This window comes from Bipolaris sorokiniana (assembly GCF_000338995.1).
Source record: "Bipolaris sorokiniana ND90Pr unplaced genomic scaffold COCSAscaffold_1, whole genome shotgun sequence".
NCBI classification, from domain to species: Eukaryota; Fungi; Ascomycota; class Dothideomycetes; order Pleosporales; family Pleosporaceae; genus Bipolaris; species Bipolaris sorokiniana.
In genome coordinates, this window is record NW_006911895.1 from 670,830 (window position 1) to 698,098 (window position 27,269).

Sequence of the window (27,269 nt, forward strand, 5' to 3'; positions counted from 1 at the left end):
CCCTTGCTGTGCAGAAGGGATGGGGATCTGCCCGTAGCTCCGGGATTGATGAGTGCTAAGTGCGTAGGGATCAGATGCCGAAATTCAGAGGAAGCGCATGGGTGGGAACGATTGACGTGTCGTGGGCCATCGGGCTAATATTGCGATGCAATCCTTCGACTCCTCCACATCGTCGATGTGATGCTTAATCTGTAGCCATCAATATTCACTTCGCATAGACGTTGCGATGACAAAAGCAACAGCAACGGTCACTAATTTGGCGGGGCCAAAGCGTCAGGGTACGATCTGGCTCACGGCGTAGGCGCATAGACAGCGGGAAACCATCTGAGCTTGGTCCTGCGTTCATTATGCACGTCTGAAATGAATCCACTGTGAAAAAAAAGAACCAAAGTCTCCTTGACCGCTCCCACCCCTTGCGCTATAATTGCGGATCATTTTGAGTTTTGATTGACATGAAGTTTTGCAAGAGGATTCCTGGGACTACTAATTCTCCGCATCTCACACTGATCGTAGAGATGAATTGGCAGAATGTATGTCATGTGCAGGTGTGTTATCACTTTTCAAGAAGTAAGCCTTGGGTGGCTGCGAGGTAGAAGCACTCCTTGCGGCGCATAGCGATACGGATCTGGTGTCAGTCTCACTGCCAGCTCGAATAAGGAAACAGGGGGAACACCAACGGAGATAGCGGGCTGTTCGAGATCCAAGCCTGGGGGTAAATCAAAAGCAATAAGCGGAGCCGTTAGGCCCAGAACAGTAGTGGTTGCTTTCATGGTGTGGCCTGTAGCGTCTCCATCGTACGTGCGAGAACGATGCTAACGTCCTGTCACACCGTCTTGACGAATCGATTTGTCGGACATCAGCCACATGGTCGAAGATACGCTAACGATTTCTGCAGTGACAGGGGACTCAGGCAAGCCGACGCGGACGTTTGGTGGGTCAGGCCGAGATGTGTCGACAGGGCCCAGAAATGGAGCATCAGCGTATCCAGTGATGATGCTCGCTTAGTTTATTTCCACATTTTTTTAATCCACTGTGGTATTGGCGGCCTATCATACCCAGCTAGACCAAGATGAGGGGAGGGATACAGACACGTCGGCCAGACCACAGATCGCAATCTCTACATACCGTATATGGATGTGACTGTGCTTTTTGCGACGGTCAAAGTCTCTGTCAAGTTAGCAGCTTTATGTCTTGCAGAAGTGGACTCCAAGGTTTGTGTGTTGGTGAAACAGGAGGGTTCGATAGGCTTGCTGGCGCACGTCGCACCGTCTACCGAGTCTGTCGACGAACATGTCCACTCTGGTAATGGGAAGTGAATCCTTCCGGTAGATACCGGTAACAATCGTTTATGGAAGGCGTACCGAATGCCCTGCAAATGGATCTTCATCGGCGGCGACGCACAATGCACAAGAGCTGACAAGAAAATCGAGGGGTTTGCAGTCCGCCCGTCATCAGGCTTGGTCAGTATTGGTGGACATTCCCTTTGATCCGGCTGATCTGAGACTTGGCTGTGTCACATCCTGGGGAATCTCACGGTCAGCCGAGCACATCTCGCCGTGTTGGTGGGAAAGAACTCTGGACTGATCTACGTGGCCCCTTGTCGTGGCGTAATGGAACCGGAAGACATACTCAACAAGAAGAAGACGGGACAGGGTGCGCGACACGGTACTGGACCGTTTGTCGTTGCCGTTGACCTGTTTGGGAGCTCTGCTGCCCCATTCGGGCCGCTAGGTCTCATTTGTTACCCTGTCATCCGCATCCCTGTGACTTGGTACAGGAGCGAAGGCTTCGGTATTGGGAAGTCTCATGTGGACAGAACGTGTTTGATCTTCAGAGCCGCTTAGCTACGGTGGCTTGCATGCGGATGGCACGGCAAGGCAAGGCAGAACTGAGCCCGGGATGCCTCGACATGAGCCATGTGTGAGGCTTCAAGAAGAAGGGCTGCGGACGATTTTGTTTTGACAAGGAACAGGTGAGCGGCTTATGACACGAGAATATAAAAGTACCCCATTAATAACGAGTCGTCGGGATGGCATAATGGCCGAAGGAGCTGGAAAGCCGGATGCCGGAAGTGGATATTAAACGACAATTTCGGTTGGGCAAGAAGGGAACAACGTGTAGGTAAGTATGGGTGTAAACCACGGACGATACAGACGCGTTTGGCGAGGCGTATTGTATGCACAGGATGCGAATAAGACCCAATGGCCTCATCCAGTTGCAATCGATGTTAGAGCAGACTGTGTTCTTGCAGGGGCCTCTGTATACCAGGATTGGTTTCCTCAAGACGTGTGTAGTATGTATTCTCAAATAGTCGGTTACGCTTCACTTGGGTTTTGCTCATTTCCTTGGCCAATTTGCACGAGTAAGCAGGCTGGTATATATTTTTTAAATGTACCAGGAGAACCCTTGGACTAGTCGAGCAGTGGAGATATCAGTCGTCCGGCTGTACTCGATTGAGGGATTTTACACTGTACTTTGGGAAAGTCGGGCATATGAGCTTTACGCTTGTGTTCGTATCGAGGATGTGGTTTTGGGCGGTGCACACTAAACAAAATGGCCGTTGCATGTCTGGGGAGAGCAACGACGGGCATACATGTGTAACGGGCGTCGTTTTCAGGCCAATCGAAAATGGCCGTTAATGCGAGGTTTTGGCGGGCCAATGCGGTTGCTCCTAGGATTATCGATGGCGTTGCGCTTGGCGAAACCCCCAGGCGGCGTCATAGCGGTCCATGTACCCAGGTATATTGTGCCTCATACGATTCGGAAGAAGGCCGGTAGATCGACTGATTATTTCAGGAGCAGAGGCCAATAAGAGAGATGTAATTAAGGCAGCAGCCTTGCCATGTCCGCGCTGGCTTCGCCTAGATACTTTAGCCGGGATACCCTGGGAAGCGTCGTGGCCCAAGCGGCAGGCGACACAACAGCTCAATTGTAGTGATGCTAGGCGGCATCGCTTGTGAGAAGGTGATGATGAGATGAGTGTGGTGCTTGAGGGAGAGGCAGGCAAAAAGGCTACAGTAAGCCAGTATGAGACGGGCCCGAGGCGCAGAAGGTGCGACGGACAGGGAGGGTAGTGAGGAGGGTGTTGGCATGTCGGTTCGTGACAATGAAACGCCGAGAGGATCGCTCGGATGGCACAAGGGAGGCAGACTGATGGATGGATGCAAGCGTGTTCCCGCTGATGATGGGTCACGATGTGGCCCAGGTATCGATACCCCTGCCAATCCCACGCGCCCTGAGATCAGACACAGCAGCTACAGAGATGTACAGTAGTACTTACAGTAGTGTGTATGTCTGGGCTGGTGGCCTGTTCCGGGAGATCATGCACGCATTCCGCGGTAGGCAAGCAGCAAGCAAGCAAGTAAAGAGCGGTGGCCTAGGGCTGGCGAGAAGGGGCGGGTGGGCATGGCGTCAAGCCGGTAGAGAAGGGCAAGCGTGCGTTGCGTACGTACTAGCTGGGTGAGGGCGGGGGGGAATGGGAATGGGAGCAACGTGTGCGGTGCATTGCATCGCGCGCGAAACCCAAAGAGACGGTATGATACGCGCGAGTCGCGCGGCGGGCGTGGGTGGAGGATGGCCCGAGCTGGGAAATTTTCCATCAACGGAAAACCCTGGATGGTGTGTCCGTGCACGTGATTCTAGGTTCGCAGCTTTGCCGTCCGCCGCCCGTGTCTTGTCGCACAGACATGACGGATGGGCTTGCTATATGCTACATGTCTATGTACGTATGTACATGCAGATGCAGGAGCAGAGTCAAGTAGAATAGCTTGGAGGGACAGCAGATGGGGGTCAAGTCACAGTTCATATCTGATACGGTCCAGCGCCAAACGACAAAGGCGGAGGGCGAGACACGCGATCGCGCTATGTAGTGTACATATATTGGGGGCGGACGAGAGTGAAGGCGAAGGAGGGTGAGGGCAATGCCAATGCCGTGGGCGTGAGCGAGCGGCGATGAACAGAGGCGTCTTCGGCCTTGCTAGCGGCATGTGTCTGCGGTGTCATCAGACTGAAGACTGGATTGGACTGGACTGGACTACTACACAGTAAGTAGATATGTGCGGTGTGGCATTGCAGCAGGCAGCTTCTCGAAGGCGGGTCAGCGCCAGGGAAGGTCGGGAGATGGGGGGCTTGCGGCGTGTGGATTGGTGGCGGCATGTCATCGGCTACAGCAGTTTGAGGTGTCGAGCGACAGCGACGGTGACAGCCAACGTGGCCCCCCGGCATTAGCTGCATGCGCTTGCTGCTGATCGACCCGCCTCTTTCTCAAAGATCCTCCACAGTCGGACGAGGCCAAGCCGTGGCTCAACGCCGCCATCCCGCCCTGGCGGCGCCCCAACGACGTCGTCGCTGCTGGGGTCGGAGACGGTCGCTGGAAAAAGGCATCAGCCGTCGCGCCGCCGTGGCCTCCCGCGCTTGCCCTGATCCAAATGCTGTGCTTGTGCTGATGCTGGTGCTGAAACCAGCAGCCGTATTGGGGGGGGGGGGATGCCATGGGATATGGGAGGGGGGGCCATTCCACCGCTTACTTACTAGCAGCAGAGTGCGCGAGCAGCAGCAGCAACAAACGCCAACATGCGGTGAGCACTGTCCTCGACAACTCTTTCCCCTTCTTCTGGCGCCTCTCCGGGGAGACCTCTGTCGAGGGGGCGAGTCAGCCTCGCCGACGTCTCTGAGTTTATATGGCCCTGCTACACTTGCAAGTAGATATGTGCGTACGTAAGTACATACATACATACATACGTATACATGCTATGTACATCTATCCATACATAGATCTGTACAGCATGTACGCATGTATGTATGTATGTATGCATGTGCGCTGCACCACCACCACTGCCGCTGCCGCCCGCCCACCTGCCTCAATATTGCCAGCAAATCATGCGCTTCTGCATTCTCTATTGCTTCGCCAGGTCGACTCCCCACTGCCGCCCTCGCTATTCTGCAAAATGCAGGCCAATCAGTCGCATGCCCCCAAAAGTCCACGGCGGCCCTGATGCGGACAAGTCACCGCCATGGTGGTTAGCATTAGACTGCTTTGGCGCCCCATGGCCTTGCTTGACTCGCTTCCGCTCCCTCAATGTGCCATCCTTCTGGCGGGACGATGGCAGGCCATCACACATGGCTTGCGACGGGTCCAACTGTCCAGCCCTTTTGATGTAGGCGACATTCGAGGGTGCCTGCCCGTGTGCTCGTTTAAAGCGTGTTCAAGGTGCAGTACCGTGTCTGGCTTGTCTCAAGTGTTTGATTCTTTCAATCTCTGCCGTTCCGTTCCTACGCTTCGCCCCCCTCCCCCCCTCCTCCCGTCTGCCCACCCCTGCCCGATCCTTCGTCAGCCCGTGTGGTGTTGTCTCGACGCCCTGAGGCTGCACACCCCCCTTCGAAGCGACAAGGCACAACAACGCCCGCGAGCGAAAGAACAAAGTGGGAAGCTGGTCTGGAATCAGCATCCGACAGCCTGACGAGCCGTGCAGCGAGCGAGAGAGGTAGCCCTGTGACCCTGAGGCTCCCTCGCTCCCAGAGCACCACGCACACACATACACACATACACACACCCCTTGGACGGCCGGGCAGGATAGCCAGCCAGCCAGCCGGCAGCTTGTATTGTACGAAGTCCATAGATATCAATCAGCCGTCGGCGACGCACGGCTGCAGCGCCGGCGACTTGAATCGTCATCCGGCGGCGGCGGCAGCGGCGTGTGTGAGACGAAGAGACTCGGCGAGGGTTGTTCCGCTCCGAGGGCAGTACCGGGGGACCTCTGCTCGATCCCAGCAGCCACAGCGGTGGCAGCAGCAGCGAGCTTGCTTGCTTCCGACGAGCCCACGAGGATACTCCTCGGGTCTCTCCTGGAACGGTCGATCTGCAGTGCATCGCGGCCTGTCCTTGGATCTCGACCAGGGCCCCTGCAAAGAGTGTCCGAAAAGCGCTCCTGCGCCGGCGCAGCGTCGATTGGGCGGCCTGGCATGTGTGGGCGCATCGCTCGGCCAAGGCATTACTACGGGTCGTGCACATCCTCACTCTAAACCGCCTTCGTCTGTCATCTGCATTGCCGTTGCAAGGGACTGAGCGTCGGGCTAAGTGCAGTTGGAGGTGGGCTTTTTGCCAACGGTCCGCCGCCTCATCGCCCGCTCAAACGCAATTTGGACAGGGAACGACAGGTCCACCGACGACGCTACGGTGCGAACGGGCTTTGTGCTGAATCTCGCCAATTCGCCAGACATTGTACTTGAACGCTGCAGGCCCGAATTCCTGGCACTGCTATACATCTGCCCGTACCCGTCGCTCAGACTACCATCCATCTCGTCATCACTCGTTCGCCGCCCACCACTCACCCCCCCTTCACCCACTCTTGCATAACTTATTACAACTCTCTCTCCATCACCCATCCACTGCAGTGACCCGTGACCCTCAGCTCCTCCACCTCCATCACACCCTCCTCCATGGCAATGCATCTCGCCAGCATGGTACACGGCAGCGTTCGGGACCGCGAGGCCTTTCAGCACCCACAACACCCGGCATACTACCAACAACCCCAGCCTCGTGGATACGCCATGTCGGGCGTTGCGGCCTCCTCATACCCGGTACAACCACCAGCCCACACACAGCAAGTTGAGCAGCAATACCGACAGCAAGTGCAACATCAGCAACAACAACAACAACAACAACAACCACAAAAGCAGCAACGGCCTCAGTCTCCCCCTTCACCCCCAGCCGAGGAGAAGAAACCCTCGCTTCCGTCCATCTCGAGTCTCCTCGAGTTTGCTGGCAACGAAAAGACGGCATCCTCTGATTCAGGTAGGACCCTTACACTCGCATCCAACCTCCCCTGGCCATTTTGCTAACTAGCTTCCCAGCTTCCCAAAGCCCTAAATCACAGCAACGAAAGTCGGCATCGCCTCAGCTGAGGCAGGAACAGCAGCCGCAACCACAATACACTCCAATCTCGGCCCCGAACAACTCACGGATGACCCTGCCCCCAACTCCACCAATGCACCCCGACGTTGCACACGACGGTAACCAGTCCCCTTCGGTAGCATCAAACCACTCAGCAACTTCTACTCCCTACTTTGTCGGCGGTGCGCTCAACAACATGGAGCCTCACCAACAGCGACAGAACTTCTCGACAGTGCCTCCCATGAAGCGCGACTCACTGCAGTCGCACTCCATGTCGCCCTACAGTGCTTCCATGTACGGCCAGTCTCCCTACCAGTCCTCGCCAGGAGCTGCATCATCAGCCTCATTCTACTCGCCGGAGCAACACTCGTACAACAGCACTCCGCTCTACTCGCAGCGTCCTCTGCCTTCAAACTTCCAGCCGCACGCCATGCCTCTGCCTGTACCTGTACCGAGCCCTGCCGCCAACGGCTCAAACCCATGGCAACACCACCATTACATCAGCACTTCAAGTCAGTCACAGTTCCCACAGCCACAGGACCGCTACATTTGCTCCACCTGCAACAAGGCCTTTTCGCGCCCCAGTAGCTTGCGCATACACAGCCACAGCCACACGGGCGAGAAGCCGTACAAGTGCCCACAACCCGGATGCGGCAAAGCCTTCAGCGTCCGCAGCAACATGAAGCGACACGAGCGAGGTTGCCACGCAGCCTCCAGCACCACCCTGACGGCATGATGGGCCAAAAGCCGCCGCACCTAATCGTCTTACGCAATCGGCCTTGACAAGCCTGGACATACTCGGAGTCTCTTCTAATGACACGCTTTGTTCTGTCATATCTCGCCAACGATACCATTTGCACGACTTCTGCATCGGCGCCTGGGGGTTTCCCACCATGTTATGCATTTCAATGGAGTTTTCGTGTTTGTTAACGATATCCTACTTCGCCATCAGTCGCGATGTTGTACGCTTATTTCCCTACATCTTATTCCTGGGTTTTTCTCATACGACAGACAATTTTTCTGTCTCGCATCAGGGAGCGCGGCATCATTTTTTTAACCCAATAAATAACTTTTATTTCTTTGTACTATAGTAGAGACGTTGCGTTATGCAGCCAAATGCTATGACATGTGTCAAATTGCACAATCAATATATTACTATCTCACGACTTTTTTTTCTTGATCAACTGATAAGCGCGCTTTTGCTCTATCGTCACATTTTTTGGGGATTGAGACTGATCAGGCATGGGAACGATGCTGTGCCTGGAACGTGTCGTGGCTTCCAAACCTAGTGGAAACTGAAGACGTCGGGGCATACACTTGGGAGCTCGCAACTTCAAACCAAGACGTCTTTGCTGTTCGCAATGGATTACCCATGGAACTAGGCTTGCGTAATGGCTGCGTCGAATTGGGGGAAACAGTCGCCGAGAGGGCTCCGTCACTTCAACGGCTCCTTGGCTACGTACATACAAGTATATCTCGCCAGACCCACCTCGGTCGATCTTCTTCCCCTGTCCATTGCACCTTCCGGGGCTTATACACCAACGTAATAACGATTAGCTAGGCATGGAGGGCCGATGGAAAGGAAAAAAAAGGGTCAGTTGAGCATCCCCCAGTTCTGTGATGCTACGCTCCCCAGCCGCATAATGCAGCCTGTTATGATCAGGGCTGGCATTCATGGTCTCATTTATCTGCCGCCCACCGCTGTCCGGGTACCGGCCAACAATGGTCATGCCAATAGCGACTTCGGCACACCCAATAAAGGAGACTGTAAACGTAAATAGCCCAGAGATCAGTTCATATGGCTGATAGCTACATCCCCTTTTCCTCGCATTCAGTGCCGCAAGTACAATAGACTGCCTAGGAGCTTGCGCTTTGAGCAACGTAGCTGTATGGATTAAACTTGATTACTCTCTGCCTGAGGCCTTTTTGTTTCGCCGTCAGCAATACAGGTCGCATGAGTCATCTTAGCGCCTAACCTCTTGGCCATGTCATTACTTGCAGCTCCATGTGTTGTCTGCTAATGTCGTCATTCACACCACTTCCCGGATGTCTGGTTATCTACAGCCGTCCATACACCTACGAGGACCACCAACAACACTAAAGTTCAAACCTGTGCACTATTGGGCCCCCCTCCCCCGCCTCAAAAATGAAAACTCTTCGCTTTTTTTCTGCGACCGGTGATTCATAGCGATATTGCTGCGCAGTGCACATGTGACGAAAGCCGCATGTGGCTTGCTTCGCATGGAGCCTCAACACCCCCATCTGCACTTGAATGTATCTAGTATGCAAGTACTCTGAATCAAACGACAAAGGCATGAGGCTAGAGCGACGATCATCACTTAACAATTCCCCGAGCGCAGTGATGCTCACCCGACCAGAATCCGAGCCCCAGGTCTGCTGGATAACGAATTTGGGGCAATCCAATAAGTCTGAAACCCCAGCTCTGGCTTGGCCCATAGCATGCGCAAGCGGCTACTACTGCTTTGACTCTTAGGAAGCCTTCGGGAGGCGCTTTCCCTCCACATGGCCCGACGACAAGCTTGCAGGTAGTAGTTAGAGTAAGTTAAGCTCGGTTACGCCTTCTCGGGCGATGGTAGCCAAAAGGGCAAAAAAAAGTAAAACGCAAAACATTAATCGTCTGATGGGGGAAGGAACCCTTACTGCAACAAGTAAAGTAAGCAAATCCTGCCAAACCGTTCGGCGGAAGCGAGATATTTTTCTTTCCCTTTTTTGAATCACTATAGCTTGGATTCGGATATGATACCGTGTTAACTACTCAGTGCCCAGAAAAAACACTTGTATGGCTTTCCCTTTCAAACACTTCTCTCCCCCCTTTCTCCTACCCCCACAAACCGGCGGGGAAAAAAGAAATGAGAGTGAATGCAATGCCACACACTTCGGGGGGCGGAGGACACACGGAGCAAGTCTGCGACTTGTCAGGCGACATACGATTTCGCGCATGCATGTAACGTACATACAGACTACAGTATGAGTACGTATGTGATGGACTTAAGCGAGGTCAGCCGCTGGGAGGACGGGCACCAAAAGCAATCGCGGGAGGTAGATGAACAGAGGTGCGCCACGTCGTCGAAGAGGCACCCAGTGTGCCAATCGGGTTTGATGGTGAGAAGGGTGGATCAGTGCATCCGTTCAAGCCCGTGGATCGTGCTTGGAGAGAGATCTGCGCATCATCTGTTCGGAGGAGGGGGGGAGGGGGCGGCTCTGGGCCCATTCCCAGTCTCGTGGAATGTGTTTCACCTGTCTGATTTTCCCTTTCTTGCTCCCCCCTTTGCCAATTTCCCGCCTCGCTTGCTTGGAGCGGCTGACATGCAAAGGTCGTCACCACACGGACAGCCTCGCACTGCTTGTTTGTTATCTGCTCTTCATTTGCGATGCTATCGCACGCCCGTTCCCGATGGCTGCTGCAGCTGTGCGTGTCATGGACAAGAGGGGAGGGAGGCAAAGGGACAGAGGGCACGGCTTCGATGCATGCCGTCACTGTGCGTCCACGGCTTCTTCGGCGACCAAGGCAAAGATGCTTACACAGAAACGGCAGTGCAAAAAGAGGCATCGTACCATGTTGCCGTCACGAGGGCTGCATTCAAGTATTGGGGACTGGCGGCGTGGGTGAGAGGCCAACCAGCCCCCTGGTAAGATGCCAGCCACTTGGCACGTCTTATAGGTCGCCAACACGGCCAGCAATTGCACCCTTTTTCTTCGCTGGCCTTCGGAACCGACCCGTGATTGTCCCTAGCGGTAGACGATGATGCGCTCGAAATAACATCACCTGCGCCATGATCACCTAGTTTCCGTAGGCTGCCACCAGCCCAGCGCCAAATCTGTCAGCCTTGCGTTAGCAGAGCCAAGGCTGGCAACTCTTATTTTTCCATGTGCGCCATTTCCTCTTACTACACTATCTTTTCGGTCCATCGTAGTCCTAGGATTTGGCTGTGACTAGGGCCACTTCGCAAGCACACGTGCGGGCGCCGCGGCGGTGCGCGCGGCCATTGTCTACTACGTGCATAGTAGGTACACGTATGTACAAGGTATCGTCAACGACCTTCAGCCATGATCCCTGGATGCCAACCTTCGAGAAGGAATCCGCCCATACCGACATGCGACCGTTGGCCCTTTGGTTGCCTCGACCAGTTAGCCGCGTGTCCCATGGCCGCGCCCAGCTCAGGCATTCGCACGCCGAAACGGGCTATACGGACGAGCAGTTCCAATGGGCATGGAACAAGGTACGTAGGGTTGTCAGAACCGCGATCGACGGCCATGCATTCTGAATTGCTACACACTTACAGCTGCCGGGCATGGATCCCAATCGATTGCGGGTGTATTGTGGAGATGGGAGGTTCGCATTCGCACTGGCTGCAAGAGCGGTGAGTATCATGCTGCACTGTGGTCGAGCAAAAAACCCACCCCGCCCAATAGCACCAGCAACCTCGGTCATTAACATTCACTATTTTGACACTCGAGGCGACACGTCAATGTCGGAGCATTCCACTGCGTTACCAGCATGTCCCAAGCGCCAGCATCCCACTCACGCCAGCGTGACAGCTGTGATCGCCCTCTTACCGCCCCACGAACGCTCATGCCTACCCTTTGTCCGTTCGCACCACGATGCATATGAACCGCATTCTAGCGCCAGGCGAGGAAATACTCCGACACTAGGGCTCCATGCGGAATCAACGTCAAGGCCGTGCTGCAGATGACAGATGGGATCATCCTAGCTTGCCCAAAGCACCCCTCCCCCAGGCCCTGTCCCTGCACATCCGCAACCCTAAAACTAACCATCTCTCACTTTCCGGAGAGAAGTCCCTTTGAGTCAGCATACATACATACTATGGAGACGCACGCCTAAGGGCCGACTCGTGGGACTACTTGCTGGCTTCAAAGCGCCATTGCGCCATGCCGGACATTTTGCATCGCGCGCGACCTGTCTTTCGACCCTTGCTGACAGAACAATGCTCTGCGGAAGAATTTAAAAAAAAAGTTCTCGGAGGGGTGTGGGCTTGTCCGATTGTTGATCGCCTCACTAAGGTGCTCGCTACCAAACAAAATTTCATAAGGCAGAAGCTGAGCGATAAAGTTTGGCTATTCTGCGGGAACTAGCATCGCGCATATCGCGCAACTCTGTTTCGTCTCAGGTTCTTTTCCCAAGCATCTTCGCGTATAAAACTTCTTCCAGCATCATGCCTGTTGACAGCCGGGTGATGATCAGATGACGGAGTGCCACGCCGTTCCCCCTCATCTTGTTCTTGGGTTGCGACGTCAAGCGTCTTCGCCCTGGAAAGTACCCAGTTACGGCCGAAGGGAATTGTGAAGCGTGGCCTGGAAGGATGCTTCCTACTCCTGCTACGAGGAAGTCCCTGGCTCCCGCCCCCCTCATCCTCGTGGCTGTCTCCGCTGTAATCAGAGCCAAGGTGTTGCAACTAGTACGACGTCTCATTCCCTCGTCAAACAAAACGTGACTGCCGTCACCGCTATTCAAGGTACTGGGTACGACCCAGCGTACGATATCCAGGTACGGACTACTGCTGGAGCAATGTCAAAAAGAAGATAGAATCAATTTCATGCATTGTTTAGCAATACCTGACCGCTGAGCCCTCGAGAAAGGCCATGGTACGTGGTGGTCTCAGCGCCAGGCTTTGCAAACACGACGAAAAAAGCAACCTCGGCGTTTTTTCTCAGCGCAAAATGCGTGGGGTACCCATTTTCGCCTCGTCGCTCGCAATCCTTTCCTATACTCACTGTCCCTTCATCTGATTGGCGCGCTCTCTACTAGTTAGCAATCCACCTAGTAATCCCCCGTCTCGAAGCCATCACTTACAGACCCAACGAATGCAACTTCGCACGTCCCCCGCTCCTTCCGCCCTAAGCTCAATTTTGGTACCCTAAAGTAAATCCCAAAAACACGATGAGAAGCTGGATGCCTTGTTCCCTAGTTGCTAGCATCCATCTAATTACCGAGGAGAACCCAAGAAAAAGGAAATAACGGTATCCATTTCCCCCGTTACGTCCGTAAAGGAACCTAAGAAAAACAAAAGAAGCGTAAAACAGCTACCTGACTCGAAAAGCAACCACCCAACATCGAGACCGCCGTACCCAGCCCCAAACAAGAAAATGCCACAATAGTACTTCCATCTGCTGAATACGATGTGGGAGGGTAGGTGGCGTGGGCGATGGACCGGGGGGACTGGGGTAAACAAGCCAATCCTTCGCCTTAATAAGCCATACAGTCAGCTGGGAGGTCCGACCACCGTCTCTCTCGGCGCATCTTTTGCCCTCTCTGCCTCTCTTGCTTCGTACTTTACTTCTCACTAGAGTAGAGTACCATGGCATTTTCCCTTTTCTTTCCCCCATACCCAAATTTGTATCCATACTCATACCCAGTCTCGTATCCATCAGATAACCCACCCGCGACACACGTACTTACGCACAGCTCAAGCCCCCGAGCGGGGCACGCTCCAAGTCATCACACGTGTGTTTTTTTGCGAGAGAGATTAGAGGCATGGTACGGGGAACATGGGCGGGATTATCACGATTCGCATCGTAGCGGCAGCGGGACCTTTTTTTTTTCCTTTGCTGGAAAAGTAAGAGGCGAGGGGAAAGCTTTCGACCCACCTCTTCCGCTGTTGTCCGGCGCATCCGCGGGTAACAACTTCGGTCGGGCCTTTCGTTCTTTTATGTGATTTGCTACTTTTTCTCTCTTTTTTTTTGCCAGTGAGAAAACGTGGGCGTGATACGAGTGGATATGCGGAATTAGGTGGCCCTTTTTTTCTTTCCTTCCCTCGTGAGAGCGCGCTTATGTGCGTTCATGGTGGGTGCGTGATATGGTAGGCGCGTTTTCGCCATCTTACATGATGGAATTATTTTTTTGTACTAAAGGCGAGACTGAGATGGAGTTTGCCATAATTCCCTTTTCTTTTCTGCCCGAATTCGAAGGAGGGGGGCCCTTGCTTTGACTCTGTTCGGGAAATGCCTTGAGCGTTTTTTGGTTTGTTTGCTCCTTTCGGTCAGAATTTGGGGTTGAGAGGAGATGGGGATATCATTTTCTCTTTTTGGGGGGGTCTCGACCCGCGTGCGATGAAGATGGATGACAAAGTTAGTTTTGAGCGGTTCGGGTCAGACGATGGACGATCAAGCTTGGCCAGACTTTCACTGCCGCTTCTTGATGCCGTTACAAGAGTGATGCTTGGCTTACTCGTACTCTGGCTTACATGTCTCGTATTGTAGATGAGGAGGTGCACATCTCTATCTTCTTTTTCTCTTCCGATTTTAATTCTGTAAGAGGGGAAGGTTAGGTAAGGCCGGATAGAGCCTCCATGCGTGAGATTATGTGTCTTTGCGGATACATGGTATGGAGATATACGGCATTCATTTCTTCACCGTTCATGCTAGCCCGTTTGGAAGACGAAGACTGGCGGTGAGTATGTGCATAAGGGGGAGATGGAGTACATACGCGATGTGAAGGAGATAATGAATCCTAAATGGCGAGATGTGCAGAGACGCAATATCAAACTTGTCGTCTGGACAGATAGCAAAGGAAAGCCATATCTGTCCACTCAAAGAGATATGTACAGTGATTCTCTATTTTCTATTTTCTCTGTCTCCCCTACACTTCCTATCACAATTCCAATAAGCTCTCACAATATTATGCTCGATTCTGTTGTGCAGCCCAAATCTCTTCCCTCCTTCTTTCCTTTCTTCTCTTGCCTCTCCCTATCCACTCTCCATGCTCACCCTTCCCCCATGTAGAAAAAAAAGAAACACTCATGTTCATGTGCCGTAAACTCACGAATGGGTAGAAACCTGTATGATATTGATGGTATTGACTATACAATCATTCTCTGAAGTAGCTAAATACAGTAAGCCTTTTGGCTCAGAATCAGTACAGAGGTCAAACAAGGAGAAGTTAAGAAAATGCCTCCTCAGCACTAAAACTTGAGAAGAAGAAAAAAAACTCGTTCCTACAAATTAGAAATTTTAAAAGAAGTTTAGTTTCCGTACAAAAACAGTCTTTAAAGTCTAGGAGTTACTTTTTGTTTTTGGAGAAGGGTGATAGAGAGATTCAATCTTTCCATCTTGCGAATTCCTTAGCATTGTGGTTTAAAAAAAAAGAATTTTAGTATCCTGAAAGAAAATACTTGTATATCATACCATATTGTGAAACTAGTGGCTTGTATCACTCCATCATTTCCATTCCACACTTTCCAAAGCTCTCTACAAACTCCGCTAAAATAGTACAACATAAAAACAAACAAATTATTGGAATGAGAGAATATATATAGCTTCCCCAGCCCCAGCTCTGACTGTGAGTGATATGTGGGAGAAGTAGAACAGTCTCGAGAAGCGTAAAGTAGGCGTGGCAGAAATGGTCTGTAGTCTAAAAAATTTCCACGCGTCTGCTACAGGTTCTCTGTGTTTTGCTCTTCTAGCTGGGGTAAGCGCGTTGAATATAACACTTGTAGGGTTGCGGATGGCAAAGTTCACTGGCAAGCTGGAAATTTGTATAGTGAGAGGATTCTTTCTGACAGTGTAGTGTGGAAGTATTGTGCTGTTATGCGGGAGAGTGGGGTAGAGTGCCTGTGTTGAGAGGATGGGATGGATATTTGTGGGTGGTATGGATGCGAGAGGGCAGGGTGAGATAGAGCTTTGTGCAGGATGATAAGGTGGGTTCTTAAGTACAAGTGAGACTGATTGAGAAAAATGATATATTAGAGAAGGAGGGGCGAGGGATTGAGGAAGACATATTGGGATGGATATAGCGAAGTCGGATTCTTCTTTCTTCCCCTTTGGATTGAATCGAATCGGTATGTTGCTCGTGCGGGACGAGGGATGCTCCCCCTTGTTTTCATGGGCCTGGGTGTGAGGATTGATATGTAAAAGTGGAGATGTAGTAAAGAGCGCTCAAATAGTGTTTGAAGAGCGGATATCTAATCTGTGGTAGAAATTTATACAACGGCGAGGAGTCATAAGATAAATACAGAATACATGTCGATATTGCGAAAAAAAGAATTCATTTTTGCTGAAGTCCGCATGGTGATATTATGCAACGAGTGATATGAAAATCTATAATGACGCGATTTTCAACGGAGAGCCTGGTGGCAACACAGTATGAAGACGTCGTAGGCAAGTATAGTATTGCTGAGTAGTTGATAGGAACAGGTGCAATCCAGACGATATGTACGGAAGACTTAGGAAAGTAGAGGCAGAATGACATGTCGGGTAACAATCAAATCGTGTACTATCGAGTCCGTAAATAACGTCATGCTACGGGAATCATAAGCAGAGCCCTTGATTTCCACCAACTTCTCATGTCCGATGTATGATCTAGTCATTAATCATCAACAGCCCTACAACTCAAATAAACCCTGCTCTTGCTGACCAAGGCCGAACCAACTGCTCAAGGTACCCCAAGCACTGCTCTTCTCACCCGGCAACTGAACGCCATCAATCTCATCCTGGGTAACGCTGAACCACTCCTCCTTGGGAATCCAGCCAATGTATGCGCGGTCTCCAAAACCTCCGATCCAGTAAATATCGTCAACGACCAGCCTTACCCACTTGCTCTCATGAATTCTGTTGCCTGGAAGCCACCACGCAGCATCGGGGTGCTTCTTGACAAAGCAAGCTGTCATGCCTAGTTTCTCTACAGCATCCATATCAATGTCTTCCAAATGGCCTATGAGCGAGAAGCGCGGAAGCGATGCGGGACTGCGCCACTTATTATCTTGAGGGTGCCAGCGCATGCTCAGCGTGATGTTGGACCCAGCGTCGACGTTCTTGAAAGATGTGGCGATGGTGATGGCGAGAATGGTCGGGTTGCCGGACTCAGGTTCGCAGTCACCGAAATAGTCCATGAGACCTATGGGCGTGCCCGCCACTTCAGAGGGTCGTTGCTCGGTGGCGTGAGGCGCGTTGGGGAAAATGGTGGAGAGTGTGCCGATGTTCTCCAGGCGCATGATTCTGCGGGCTTGGACGGCGGATTCATGGACAGTAGGAATCTTGTAGTTGGACTTCTCGGGTACCGAAGGATTTGCGAAGAGGTGTTGTGGTGATGGGACGTTAGTAGCTGTAGTTAGGGCGATAAAGCCCAGAAGGGTGCTTTGAAGATGCATTATAACTTTACTTGAAACTGTGCAACTGGAGGGCAGGAACAAGGATAATCAAGTGTAGGATGGAGACAGTGAGCTGTCAGTCAAGTGGTGGTTGAGGTAAACACCGACGCGTCCAAAGGAAGCTACGGGACGCATCATGCGCATCATGCGATCGGCGGCGGGGATATCCGGCTGGGACTAGGCCGAAACCTATTTGGTAGTACGACTGGAATGCGATAGCTTTGCGTATCGAGTTTTTGCAGCGGTTTATTCGAGGCATCCACACGCTATGCGAGTGTAATTGGAGTCTCGCCGAGCATGTTAGTATAGCAGACGATGGCTCGTCAGCATCATCTTATTTGATTGATCATCAGGCAGAGTGAAGGCGCACTCTGGTTGTGTATCTCAACAAAGCTGGAAACACAGCAAGTCTCAATATCCAAGCATCGAAACAGCATAGAAATTTGAAGAACCTGAAATTGATCCGTGCAAATTTTGTTAATGTTCCCAATCATAAAGTGCTGTTGCGTCACTGTGTTGGAGATGGAGTTGTGCGCTAGCATAACACGTGATCTCGGCTAATCCGCTGGTCCGCTCTTACACAGGCATTTTCAACACCATTGTCGCGGCCCAGCCATCCAACACACAGCGACCGCACCCGCAAACTGTACGTATACCGCCAACCCCCGCAATCACAACTGCATCAAACCCGAGGTTTGGCGATAAAAAGCTTCTACAGCCCTCCACTCGACGTCTGCACACAAGAAACACGCCCGCTAACAGGAGTTCGCCACCCTACAGACAAACTCGACTCATCAACAACCGCAAATATGGGAAAGGTTCACGGATCCCTCGCTCGTGCCGGAAAGGTCAAGTCTCAGAGTAAGTCTTGGCTTGTGTTGAAATGAAGATGAATATCTGCTAACAGTACTCAGCCCCCAAGGTAAGCATCCCTATCAAGACACGCCGTCCCGATCGAACGCACTACGTCGAACGACGACCCCGCAACCATGACAGGACCTAGGCTATGGACCACAATCAAGAGAATTGATCTAACACCCTACTAGGTTGAGCCCCAAGAGAAGAAGAAGACCCCCAAGGGCCGCGCGAAGAAGAGGCTCACATACACCCGCCGTTTCGTCAACGTCACCATGACCGGTGGCAAGCGCAAGGTCCGTTGAGAACGAAAGCACTCATGACGAGTAGATGCTGACGGAAAGCAGATGAACCCTAACCCCACCTCATAAGCCAAGCATGAGAGGAAGGGCGCATGAAATGAGCACGATGAGCTAGAGAATACGGTCATGAATTCGGTTTCCTCAGTACAGCTATGACTCTGGATCAGAGGGAGTGGGAATCACGGACGTCGCTACGGCACGTTCCTTTGCAGAAGCATGATCCCACACTTTGGGATGATGGGGGCATATTCATGGCGTAAATGTATATTCTGCTTTTTGCACGGCTGCATCACGAAATCCAGATGCTTGTGATTCCATGTTCATGTTCCATATTTGTGATATTTGTCATACTGCTTGTTTGCGATGGATTTTGTCTCTACTTTCGCCACAGTCCTACAAAATAGCTGATCTAGAGCTCAGCTCTATTCGCTGATTGCAATCAATTATCTGTTTGATTTGCCTACTCTTACTGATGGTCTTTTGTGGATACTAGACATGATTCTCGTATTCAATATCATTCGATTTGATACATTCATGACTACGGTGACCAATGATTAAGCATCTAGGCAGCAGTGCAATCGATCTCTTGTCGATAACGTCTCCGCAGGAGCTCCGGCAGATGGGGTAGGCACAAGCGAGACGATCTACGTCACACCCGAACCTCAACTCAAGCTGCCAAAGCACCATCTCGACTTCATTTGCAAACCTACCAGCTCGGCATCAGAACACATCACTGCAAATATGTTCAAGCGACTATTTGGAGAGGTAAATTGATGCCTGTAATTCATTGGGAGCTACTCATTGACTTTTCTTTAGCACGGCGCAAAGAATGTCGTAACTCTCTTCCATGCGCCTTCCAACCAAGCCTCAACGCGTGTCCTCACCCTACTCAAACAAGCTAATGCGCAATCTGTTGCGCATGCAACCGAAGATCAGGCATCATCTCACCAAGCCCAAGACAAGGCTGAGCGCACAGAATTCGAGCTCGATGTTACAGAGGCCCCACCTACCACCGACCAGCTCAAGAACATTCTGGACTACCTAGGCGGACCAAGCGCGGCAGGAAAAGTCATCAGTGGGGCAGAGAGCGAGACCGATGCTATGCGACGGCTGAAGGCTGATGCCGCGACATTCCAACGACCGCTCGTTGTGGATTGGAACCAGGGCAAGGCGGGTAAGTTTGACCCATGACAGCGTGAGAACCTATATTGTGAGAATAGATTACTGAAGATAGACAGTCGTTGGTGAAAACGAAAGTGAAATCATGAAGCTGGTACGCTCAGTGTCAAAGGAGAAAGACAGCGCGTAGGGAGAGTAGGATAGATTGATTTGCACTATACCTATTGCATCGACTCAGAACACTGTAAACTGAGTCGTACGTCAACTTCAGCAGAGAGAATTATTTGAAAGGTACTGCTGGGCCTTTCGTCTCCTCACAGCTCGACCGCTTGATGACTAACGCGACCTGCTTCCAAGCGACGGGTGATTGCGTCTCTCATCAGAGATTGATCCATACATCTGTATATGTAAAGTATCCCTTCTAAGAGATTTCTTAGTTATTCTCAAAGAGTGGGTGCGGCAGTTCTCGTTGCTTGTTCCGTGCTCCATACCGCTTCACTTCCAAATGTCCAGTCTTCTTCTCTAGCCATGTTCATTACTTCTCATACCAAGCGCCTCTATGATAGGCAGAAACTACATAATATCTGTGAATCATGGTTCCAAGGGGCGCATGATTCGACCAATGGGATGTAGTGATGGTGCGTTGCTCACTTTCACTTCGACCCTCACCTCTGCCTCGTTCTTGGCGCGTAGAATCTGCCTGCCTCTTCCACTTGAAGCAATCGTAAACAAACATTTGTCCTACTACTCATACTTCTTCTCTAATGTTACCCGTTCCTCAGCTCCATTTCCATTGAGACCCACAATTGCATTTTGCACTGCGGCCGCTCTTTCCTCAACTGGAACTGCTGTTTCCCCGCAGATATCCATTCAAGCACGCCCTTTCCTTCGTAAGCCAGCATCATTTGCTGCATCTCTCAGTCGCGGAAGAGTCTGACCCTCAACTGACTATCCCATCTGCTGCTCTAGAGTAGGCTGGCACAAGTCCCAAGCAATGACCACTGCCACTGTTACCAACATGGGCGACTCCGTTGATTCTATTCAACATGCGACTAGAGACGCGAGATTTTTGCCAGGTGTACGACGAGCTTACTTTTCTACCGAGCTTGGAACGCAAGCCCACCGTCTGATAGGCTCAGGCCTTATACCTACCGTTGTGCGCAGTACGAACGATCCTGTAGCTGTGGTACAGGCTGCAAGGTACTGGCAGATCAAATACAAGAGTGAGTATACTGGTGTGCGAAGAGCGTACAAACTAGTCGCTAACTACAGTCAAGATCAATGCCTGTGTATATTCCCCAACCAACGCTGGACTGTTGAGGATCTCTGGGATGCTGCAGACATCTTTGTCGAGGGCAGGCAATTCTGCGAGCAGATGCTTACTTTCATCGCGCGTGACACCTTATATGCCGCGGATGGATTTGCTAAGGACTGGGCTCAAGAGCATCCGGATCGACTTGATTTCACCGGCATCAATATCGGAAATGTGTACGATCTCAATGATCCACTCACAGCTCTCGATCAGATCTTTGTCTTCGGCGAACTCAATTCCTTTCCTCGAGCGTTCCTCTGGCACGTCGCCTTTATCTTGATTGCCAGCTGGAACGACTCCAACTTGGCCAACAACGCTGCATTAGATTCAATTCGAGACCAGCAACTTTTTCTTGGGGCTCAGCAAGATGTCGGTGAGGCAAAAGTGACAACTATCACAGTTGCGAAACCCGACAGCAAGAAAGCCGGTAAGAAGCGCCGCAAACAGTGGTGGTTCAGACTAAAAAGGCTGATACAATTGACAGAGATCTTACCAGATGAGACTGGTCGCACAGCTACTACAACCCTCACTACGTCAGATCAGTCAAGATTGCAACCGCTATCCCAACGTGCTACACCCTATGTGCCGCAACAGCCAGATGAATTCCAAAGGCATACAAGATACAGCGGCATGGAGCGCACGATAGTCGTATCTATGGAGTCTCAGAATACACGTGCGCAAGTCTTGAAAGGACCCAAGGGTAGTCGAAATCTGGGTTCTGGACTATACAGCCAGCCGCAAGGTTGGGTTGAGAACGAAAGCCGTACAGTTTCTGGACCGTATCCGCGGCGGGATCCTGTTGGAATACCTGGAATACAATCGACTCAGTACATTCCGGTCCAAATGGCTAGTGGCCCGCAGATGCCTACCCCAATGATTTCAGATCCTACAATGAATCCCTATTTGCTGGGGCCACTGATGATGCCTCATCCAGGATATCCTGTCCAGACCATGGAACCCGCATTAGCGTCTCGGGGGCACACAGGCTACCAACCAGGTGTCGCACGAGGAATGCAGATGAACCTAGCTTATCTCAGCGATCCACAAGGACCACAGCCAATGTTGATGGGTGAGATGACGGATATGCACTTCCCGGGTCATATAGGTTCCCAAGGCATAGATCCTCGAGCACCGATACCTCGCCGTTCCAATCATTCAGGCGCAAATCAACTCTATGATCCGTACAATGGCAACAACCGCAAGTTTAGCGCCGGGCAAGCGTACGGTGATACGGGAAAAAAAGGTGGGCCCTACGGTTTCACAGCTCCGCAGCACCGAGGTCGAAAGATGTCCACTTCAAGTGGCCGTTCAGTCCATAGTAGTCATAGCCATATGCTTCCGACAGGCCCACGCTATAACGATACCAGCAGCAGACGACGTCAATCAGAAGATGATCCGAACATCACAGGCGATTCCGTTTCTGGATGTGGCCACACCTGGATTGGCCCTAACAATGCTACTGTCAAAGAGCTTTGGATTGGAGATCTGCCCCCGGATGTCAGCGAAAGCGAGATTCTGCAGCTGTTTGAACAGACGATTGGAATCACTCCTACTACGATTTCTTTGAGATATAATCCAGGAAAAGGTCCCTTCCATGCTTTTGCCACGTGAGTAGATCGTTCCTCAGTATTCTGGACTAGCTAACGTGTGTAGATTTGCATCATGCGCTGATGCGAAGGTGGCTCTTACTATCAATAAATTGGTCCCTCAGCTACGAAACGGCGAGGTTCGGCCGACAGTCTCAGTACCAAGGCGGTTCTATCAGAAAGAGCCACCCCCGACAGTGTACTCTGATTACCCACGCACAAGCCAGGCAGCTAATAGTCATGTTCGTGTTACGACCAATCTATCCCATAACGAGAAGAGTACTGCCATTAATGCCGATAATGTAATGGCTAAAGCAAGAGATGTGGTATTGTATTCTCCCCAGGATGCTAGAAGCGGCCTGCCAAAGAAGCCTGTTGCACAGTTAGACATCGCCAGTTATATAGAGACTAGCGTTCCTGAATCGGAGAACTCGAAACGCCAACAGAAGTCTCCCGCAAAGAAAGCTAGGAGTAAAAACAACCGCGAGTCGCCATTCAAGAAGGAGCCTTCCATACATGAGGAACCAGAGGCCAATGAAGAACCGGAAGTTAATGTAATATCTCCAGCCACTACCAAGAACGACGAATCTTGCAGAGCGGATGATCAGAGTGTTGGAAATACTCACTCAACCGAATTTCAAGTTGTTCCACCATCAAATCCCGGCCAAGAGGTGTGTCATGCGGCAGACGAGGGACGAGAATCGATTGCACAACCACCTGAGCAGTCTAGCCAATTGGATAGTGCTCAAAACAAAGACAAGACATCTTGCTCCACATCCCTACCCATTGATACCGATACCTGTCTCGGAAAAAAGTCAACCCAAATCCCACAGAGTGACGATACGAGAACATCGATCCCCGGAGCAGGAAACGAGGGTAAGGATGACTCTCCTGATACTGGAGTAAAGAACAACAATAGCTTTGACTCCGCGTCAGAAGTGCAGTCTGAAACTACACAAATGAAACCAAAACCAGAGGTCCGTGACCAAGCAAATACTGTGGACCATGGTACCGTCGCTCTACCTTCACAAGTTATCTCCGGGAACCCACTACAAGACAGACCCAAATCCCAAGTCATGGCTGAAGAGCCCGAGCCCGATGCTGCTCGAGAGACGTACTTGGAGCCTGAGAAACCAAAAACTGTAGCGTCAAATACTGAAAGTATCCCAGAAGCCCCCGAAACCGGGGAAAGCTACAGCCAGGATAAAGAGGTAACACCAGACACATCGCATACAGAAGCTGCTCTTGCACAACAGAGCGTAACCATGTCAGCTCCTGTCGAACCGACTCCAACTGACACAGTCAAAAAAGCCGGAGCTCAGCAAATGCAGTCCCTCCATCCATTCGCGACAAAGAACAAGGCGCAAGCAAAGAAGGAAAAAGAGACCAAGAAGAAGCAGCAGAAGAAGGAGGAGGCTGATCGAGTTGCCAAGGTCAAGGCCAATAAGATTGTATCTTTGAAGAAAGCGAAGATTGCCACAGATCCACAGCGAGAGCTTGATACGTCCATGGGTTCAGCCAACTTATCCATAGCCGGAGAAGCACACTTTGATGTAGATGCAGCTGGTGCAAAAACCGAGAAGCATACTCCTGAGGAGATGGAGAAGTCCAAAGGCCGAACTAAGGCGAAGTCTACTGACGTTAATACGGAAGACAATCAAAAGAAGGTGAATAAGGCAGATGAGAGTGTCCAATATCCAGCAGTCGAGCAGGTCTTATCAACCGAGCCTGAGCAGCAACTCGATTCTAAGTCTCCCCTCTCGCCACAGGTACTGAGTTCCACTTCTGTGTCAAAGACAGCCATCTCCCCCAACACTCAGTCTCATGATGAAGCAAAGTCTTCCCACAAAGATTCTACTACTCCTGCTACTCACGAACCGGAATGCGAAACAGGATCAGACAGAAAGCCATTCACATCATTGCTGGTCATTCCAACTCCGTCTACAGAGAAATCTGAACCTGATCAGTCCTGTAGGTTCAAAAGCACCTGAAACTAGGTACATCATGGAATAATTCTTAAAGCAGTTACGAATCCTCGTCAATCTCTTTCACTGTGCTCGTCCACTTCAACCCTAGCTGGAGATGATGTTCATGAACCAACTGATGCTTACTCTGCTCCTGACGACAACATTGGCGCTTCAGATCGTCCGCAAGATACACCTGATAGAGAGACTGCCGCCCAGTCTGAGAACGCCTTAGCCGAGACACCCAAAAAGAAGAAGAGGAAAAACAAGAAGAAAAATAAGAAGAAGATGCCCGCTTCCGAACTTAGCACCGATGATCAATCTGCAGCAAATGAACGTGCTCACAAGCCTGTTGTTCCGCATTCTTGGGACATGCACAGTTATGATCCCTTCACTTCGCAGATGACCCATATCGAAGCCATCCGATACGCTGTCAAACATGATACTTCATCCTACTTTGCACGCACCAATGCACGAATGGACACGAAAAGGAGGGCGCAAGAGGCCAATGAAGCATTGTTGAATTCACGTAAGTCTTGATCTATCCTTAGAGAGGATGGAGCTAATATAGACACAAAGGTGAGGGCGAGGGCGAGGGCGAAGGTAAAGGTGAAAGTAGCAATTCCGGCTGAAGTGTCACGGAGCTCGCACCCTTGTCAGAGGTTCGAAGGTCATCTTGCGTACTTTGTCCAGCGGAGCGATGAAGCTTGTGAGAAGGAAGGCGTGAAGTATTGGTACAGGGCACCAAGCATGGCTGCTGGAAACCCCGAACATGAATACGGAATCACGTGGGTAATGAGAGTTTGATTGAGTCTTGCCAGATGTGAGCAAGGTAGCCTTAATTTTATGAGATGTGGCTATTTCAGAAATTGAAATGGAAACTAGACAACGATCATGTGAAGACGAGTGACATTTCTGTGGAGAGATCGATTTTGCACATATAGGAAGAAAGCGTTGCACGTTAACATAACACGTTCATCTACAGGGGGGGACAAAAAAAAACGTACTCGAAAAAGTTAATGTTTTTAAAACAATATATCTCGGCGGCTATATAAGCTATAGTAGTAAGAAAAAAATATATTATAGAGAATATCTAGAAGTTTATATAAGTAGTACAATAGTGTCATTAGTAAGCATATCTGCTTAGTAATATCGACGTGAATCTAGAGGGAAAAAATCAAACTACTTTATTAGCATTTTTCGCGCTGCTATTTTTAGATATTTATATATATTATTATGTATATATAGACTGATAGACTTATAAATAATATATATATAATATATAGTTATAGTACTTAGTAAAAGTAGAAGATATATATATATATAGACTTTAGACAATATATTAGAATAGATAGGCAATAGCTAGCTACTAATACTTAGTATACCACCCCTTGGCATCTACTACAGCCTGATAGCGTCTTGGTAACGATAGAATACTTTTATCTATATTCTGTTGTGGTATCTTCTGCCACTCTTGCTTAATAGCTTTAATAAAGCTATTTATATCTCTTTCACTAGCTCCCTTTCCTAATAGACTACTAGGTAGTTTAGATAGTCTATTTTTAAGTATACCCCATATATTTTCTATAGGATTTAAGTCAGGACTGTAGGGCGGATGATGAAAAAGCTTAACGTGGTTTCGTCTAAACCAGCTTTGGACGTTACTAGCAGAGTGGATAGTAGCGTTATCTTGCTGAAAACTCCAGCCTAGATTACTCTATATTAGTAAAATAATATGTAATAGTTAGATATATATATATATATATATCTAGTAAGATATACAGTGGGGTGACAAAAAAAACGTAGAAAAAAAAGTTATTATTTTTAAAAGAGAATTACTCAGCAGCTATAGTGGCTATAGATATAAAAGTTAGTGCGTTTTAAAGCTAAGATCTGTTGAAATAAGGAGGGTGCTACTTGTTCTATAGCTAGCTCAGAGGTAGAGTCGTCTACTTGTCTAGCGATAGACTCAGAGGTAGCGAATCGATAGGTTCTAGGGTGAAAAGAAAGAAATGATGCTAGGGGAGAGAGATTGAAGAATTGGATTGATCCGATCTTATCTTTTTGTCTGCACTAGTAGTCTGCTCTGTGCAATCTGCTCTGTGCAATCTGCTCTGTGCTATCTGCTCTGCTTTCTATCTAGTATTCTTATCACTAGTATTTATACTAGCTAGTAGCGATAGATTACGTTGTATACACGTAATCTTTTATTTATCTCTTACGCTACTAATACACTCGTGATACACTAGTAGTATGATGGTATAGATCGCTAGGGTATAGCGATCTAGTCGATTGATAGATCGATCTTATCAGAGATTAGCTGAGTAGCTTATATCTCTAACAAGATCTTCTAGTCTTTTACATAGGTGTCACGTGACATTTTACTGCAGCTTTAGGTAGATCTATAATAACTTAAATACTTGGAAAAATTCTAAAAGATTTTGAACTTTTAGAACTCTATAGTAGATAGAGCTATATAGCTAATAGTTATATATATAGTAGTAGTAGATATATAGATCACGTGATAATGGTCTTAGCTACTCTAGCTTATATATATAATAGATTCTTAATACATCTAGTACTTAGCCTATACTTATATAAGCGGTATATTAGTCAGCAATTAGTCAGAATATCATATATATATCACTCTTTTGATTCTTAGTCTCTTAGATCTTTATTGTAACGGCGCAGGCAAGACTACTCGGATCAGTATCGGCGGTAGTGTCACTCAGAGGCATATGGGAGTGCGTGGGACATCAAACGAGCCTTGATTCGAATAGACACCTATAGGCCTTGTACGAAAGGATATCAAAAGTCTACAGAGCTAGCTACAGGGAGTGTCTCCTTATATACTTATCTTAGTCGGATCCGAATCGGATCCGACCTCACAACGAGTGGTTGATGAAGAGGGCGGCGAGTACTACCTCCGATCCGGCTCTGGGATTGGTCCGATACATGGCGAAGTTGTAACATCGTTACACTACCCCCCTCTTAGTAGACAGCTAGTCCCATAGCTGTAAGACTGTTCTTATGCCTCTCTATTGCAGTTCCTCCACGCCAGCGCGAGAGACTGTTTCGGGTGACTTTCGGCTTATTCTATACCCTACTTTTCTTT

At 50.1% G+C, this 27,269-nt stretch overlaps 7 protein-coding genes across 7 annotated transcripts; 5 read left to right on the plus strand and 2 right to left on the minus strand.

The window, feature by feature from the left end:
- Positions 1–3,695: 3,695 nt before the first annotated feature.
- Positions 3,696–4,251, minus strand: COCSADRAFT_207261 (uncharacterized protein). The gene has a single exon (XM_007696398.1). It carries the CDS (start codon positions 4,231–4,233, stop codon positions 3,862–3,864), a length of 372 nt encoding a protein of 123 aa, XP_007694588.1. The 5' UTR covers positions 4,234–4,251; the 3' UTR covers positions 3,696–3,861.
- Positions 4,252–4,849: 598 nt separating this feature from the next.
- COCSADRAFT_207264 (uncharacterized protein) lies at positions 4,850–5,300 on the plus strand. The gene has a single exon (XM_007696399.1). The coding sequence runs from the start codon at positions 4,879–4,881 to the stop codon at positions 5,158–5,160; it is 282 nt and encodes a 93-aa protein (XP_007694589.1). The 5' UTR covers positions 4,850–4,878; the 3' UTR covers positions 5,161–5,300.
- Positions 5,301–6,224: 924 nt separating this feature from the next.
- Positions 6,225–7,709, plus strand: COCSADRAFT_207272 (uncharacterized protein). The gene is made up of 2 exons (XM_007696400.1): positions 6,225–6,793; positions 6,853–7,709. Exons 1-2 carry the CDS (start codon positions 6,439–6,441, stop codon positions 7,626–7,628), a joined length of 1,131 nt encoding a protein of 376 aa, XP_007694590.1. The 5' UTR covers positions 6,225–6,438; the 3' UTR covers positions 7,629–7,709.
- Positions 7,710–15,836: 8,127 nt separating this feature from the next.
- Positions 15,837–17,134, minus strand: COCSADRAFT_31946 (uncharacterized protein). Its single transcript, XM_007695970.1, has one exon. It carries the CDS (start codon positions 17,014–17,016, stop codon positions 16,252–16,254), a length of 765 nt encoding a protein of 254 aa, XP_007694160.1. The 5' UTR covers positions 17,017–17,134; the 3' UTR covers positions 15,837–16,251.
- A 485-nt stretch (positions 17,135–17,619) lies between these two features.
- On the plus strand, positions 17,620–18,639 carry COCSADRAFT_31947 (uncharacterized protein). Its single transcript, XM_007695971.1, has 5 exons — positions 17,620–17,662; positions 17,797–17,877; positions 17,931–17,938; positions 18,063–18,167; positions 18,219–18,639. Exons 2-5 carry the CDS (start codon positions 17,826–17,828, stop codon positions 18,240–18,242), a joined length of 189 nt encoding a protein of 62 aa, XP_007694161.1. The 5' UTR covers positions 17,620–17,662; positions 17,797–17,825; the 3' UTR covers positions 18,243–18,639.
- A 197-nt stretch (positions 18,640–18,836) lies between these two features.
- On the plus strand, positions 18,837–19,881 carry COCSADRAFT_130664 (uncharacterized protein). Its single transcript, XM_007696401.1, has 3 exons — positions 18,837–18,938; positions 18,990–19,347; positions 19,412–19,881. Exons 1-3 carry the CDS (start codon positions 18,915–18,917, stop codon positions 19,480–19,482), a joined length of 453 nt encoding a protein of 150 aa, XP_007694591.1. The 5' UTR covers positions 18,837–18,914; the 3' UTR covers positions 19,483–19,881.
- A 2,909-nt stretch (positions 19,882–22,790) lies between these two features.
- On the plus strand, positions 22,791–24,881 carry COCSADRAFT_166191 (uncharacterized protein; the record flags this gene model as incomplete). Its single annotated transcript, XM_007696402.1, has 4 exons — positions 22,791–22,863; positions 23,055–24,161; positions 24,333–24,683; positions 24,799–24,881. 4 exons carry the CDS (start codon positions 22,791–22,793, stop codon positions 24,879–24,881), a joined length of 1,614 nt encoding a protein of 537 aa, XP_007694592.1.
- Positions 24,882–27,269: the final 2,388 nt, after the last annotated feature.

Excerpts from the sequence above, each read along its gene's own strand:
- COCSADRAFT_207261 (XM_007696398.1), bottom strand. The coding sequence starts at position 4,233 with ATGCAGCTAATGCCGGGGGGCCACGTTGGCTGTCACCGTCGCTGTCGC.
- COCSADRAFT_207264 (XM_007696399.1), top strand. The coding sequence starts at position 4,879 with ATGCGCTTCTGCATTCTCTATTGCTTCGCCAGGTCGACTCCCCACTGC.
- COCSADRAFT_207272 (XM_007696400.1), top strand. The coding sequence starts at position 6,439 with ATGGCAATGCATCTCGCCAGCATGGTACACGGCAGCGTTCGGGACCGC. Across the intron at positions 6,794-6,852 it reads GACGGCATCCTCTGATTCAG|CTTCCCAAAGCCCTAAATCA; the intron begins GTAGGACCCTTA and ends CTAGCTTCCCAG.
- COCSADRAFT_31946 (XM_007695970.1), bottom strand. The coding sequence starts at position 17,016 with ATGCATCTTCAAAGCACCCTTCTGGGCTTTATCGCCCTAACTACAGCT.
- COCSADRAFT_31947 (XM_007695971.1), top strand. The coding sequence starts at position 17,826 with ATGGGAAAGGTTCACGGATCCCTCGCTCGTGCCGGAAAGGTCAAGTCT. Across the intron at positions 18,168-18,218 it reads TGACCGGTGGCAAGCGCAAG|ATGAACCCTAACCCCACCTC; the intron begins GTCCGTTGAGAA and ends GACGGAAAGCAG.
- COCSADRAFT_130664 (XM_007696401.1), top strand. The coding sequence starts at position 18,915 with ATGTTCAAGCGACTATTTGGAGAG. Across the intron at positions 18,939-18,989 it reads TCAAGCGACTATTTGGAGAG|CACGGCGCAAAGAATGTCGT; the intron begins GTAAATTGATGC and ends ACTTTTCTTTAG. Across the intron at positions 19,348-19,411 it reads TTGGAACCAGGGCAAGGCGG|TCGTTGGTGAAAACGAAAGT; the intron begins GTAAGTTTGACC and ends GAAGATAGACAG.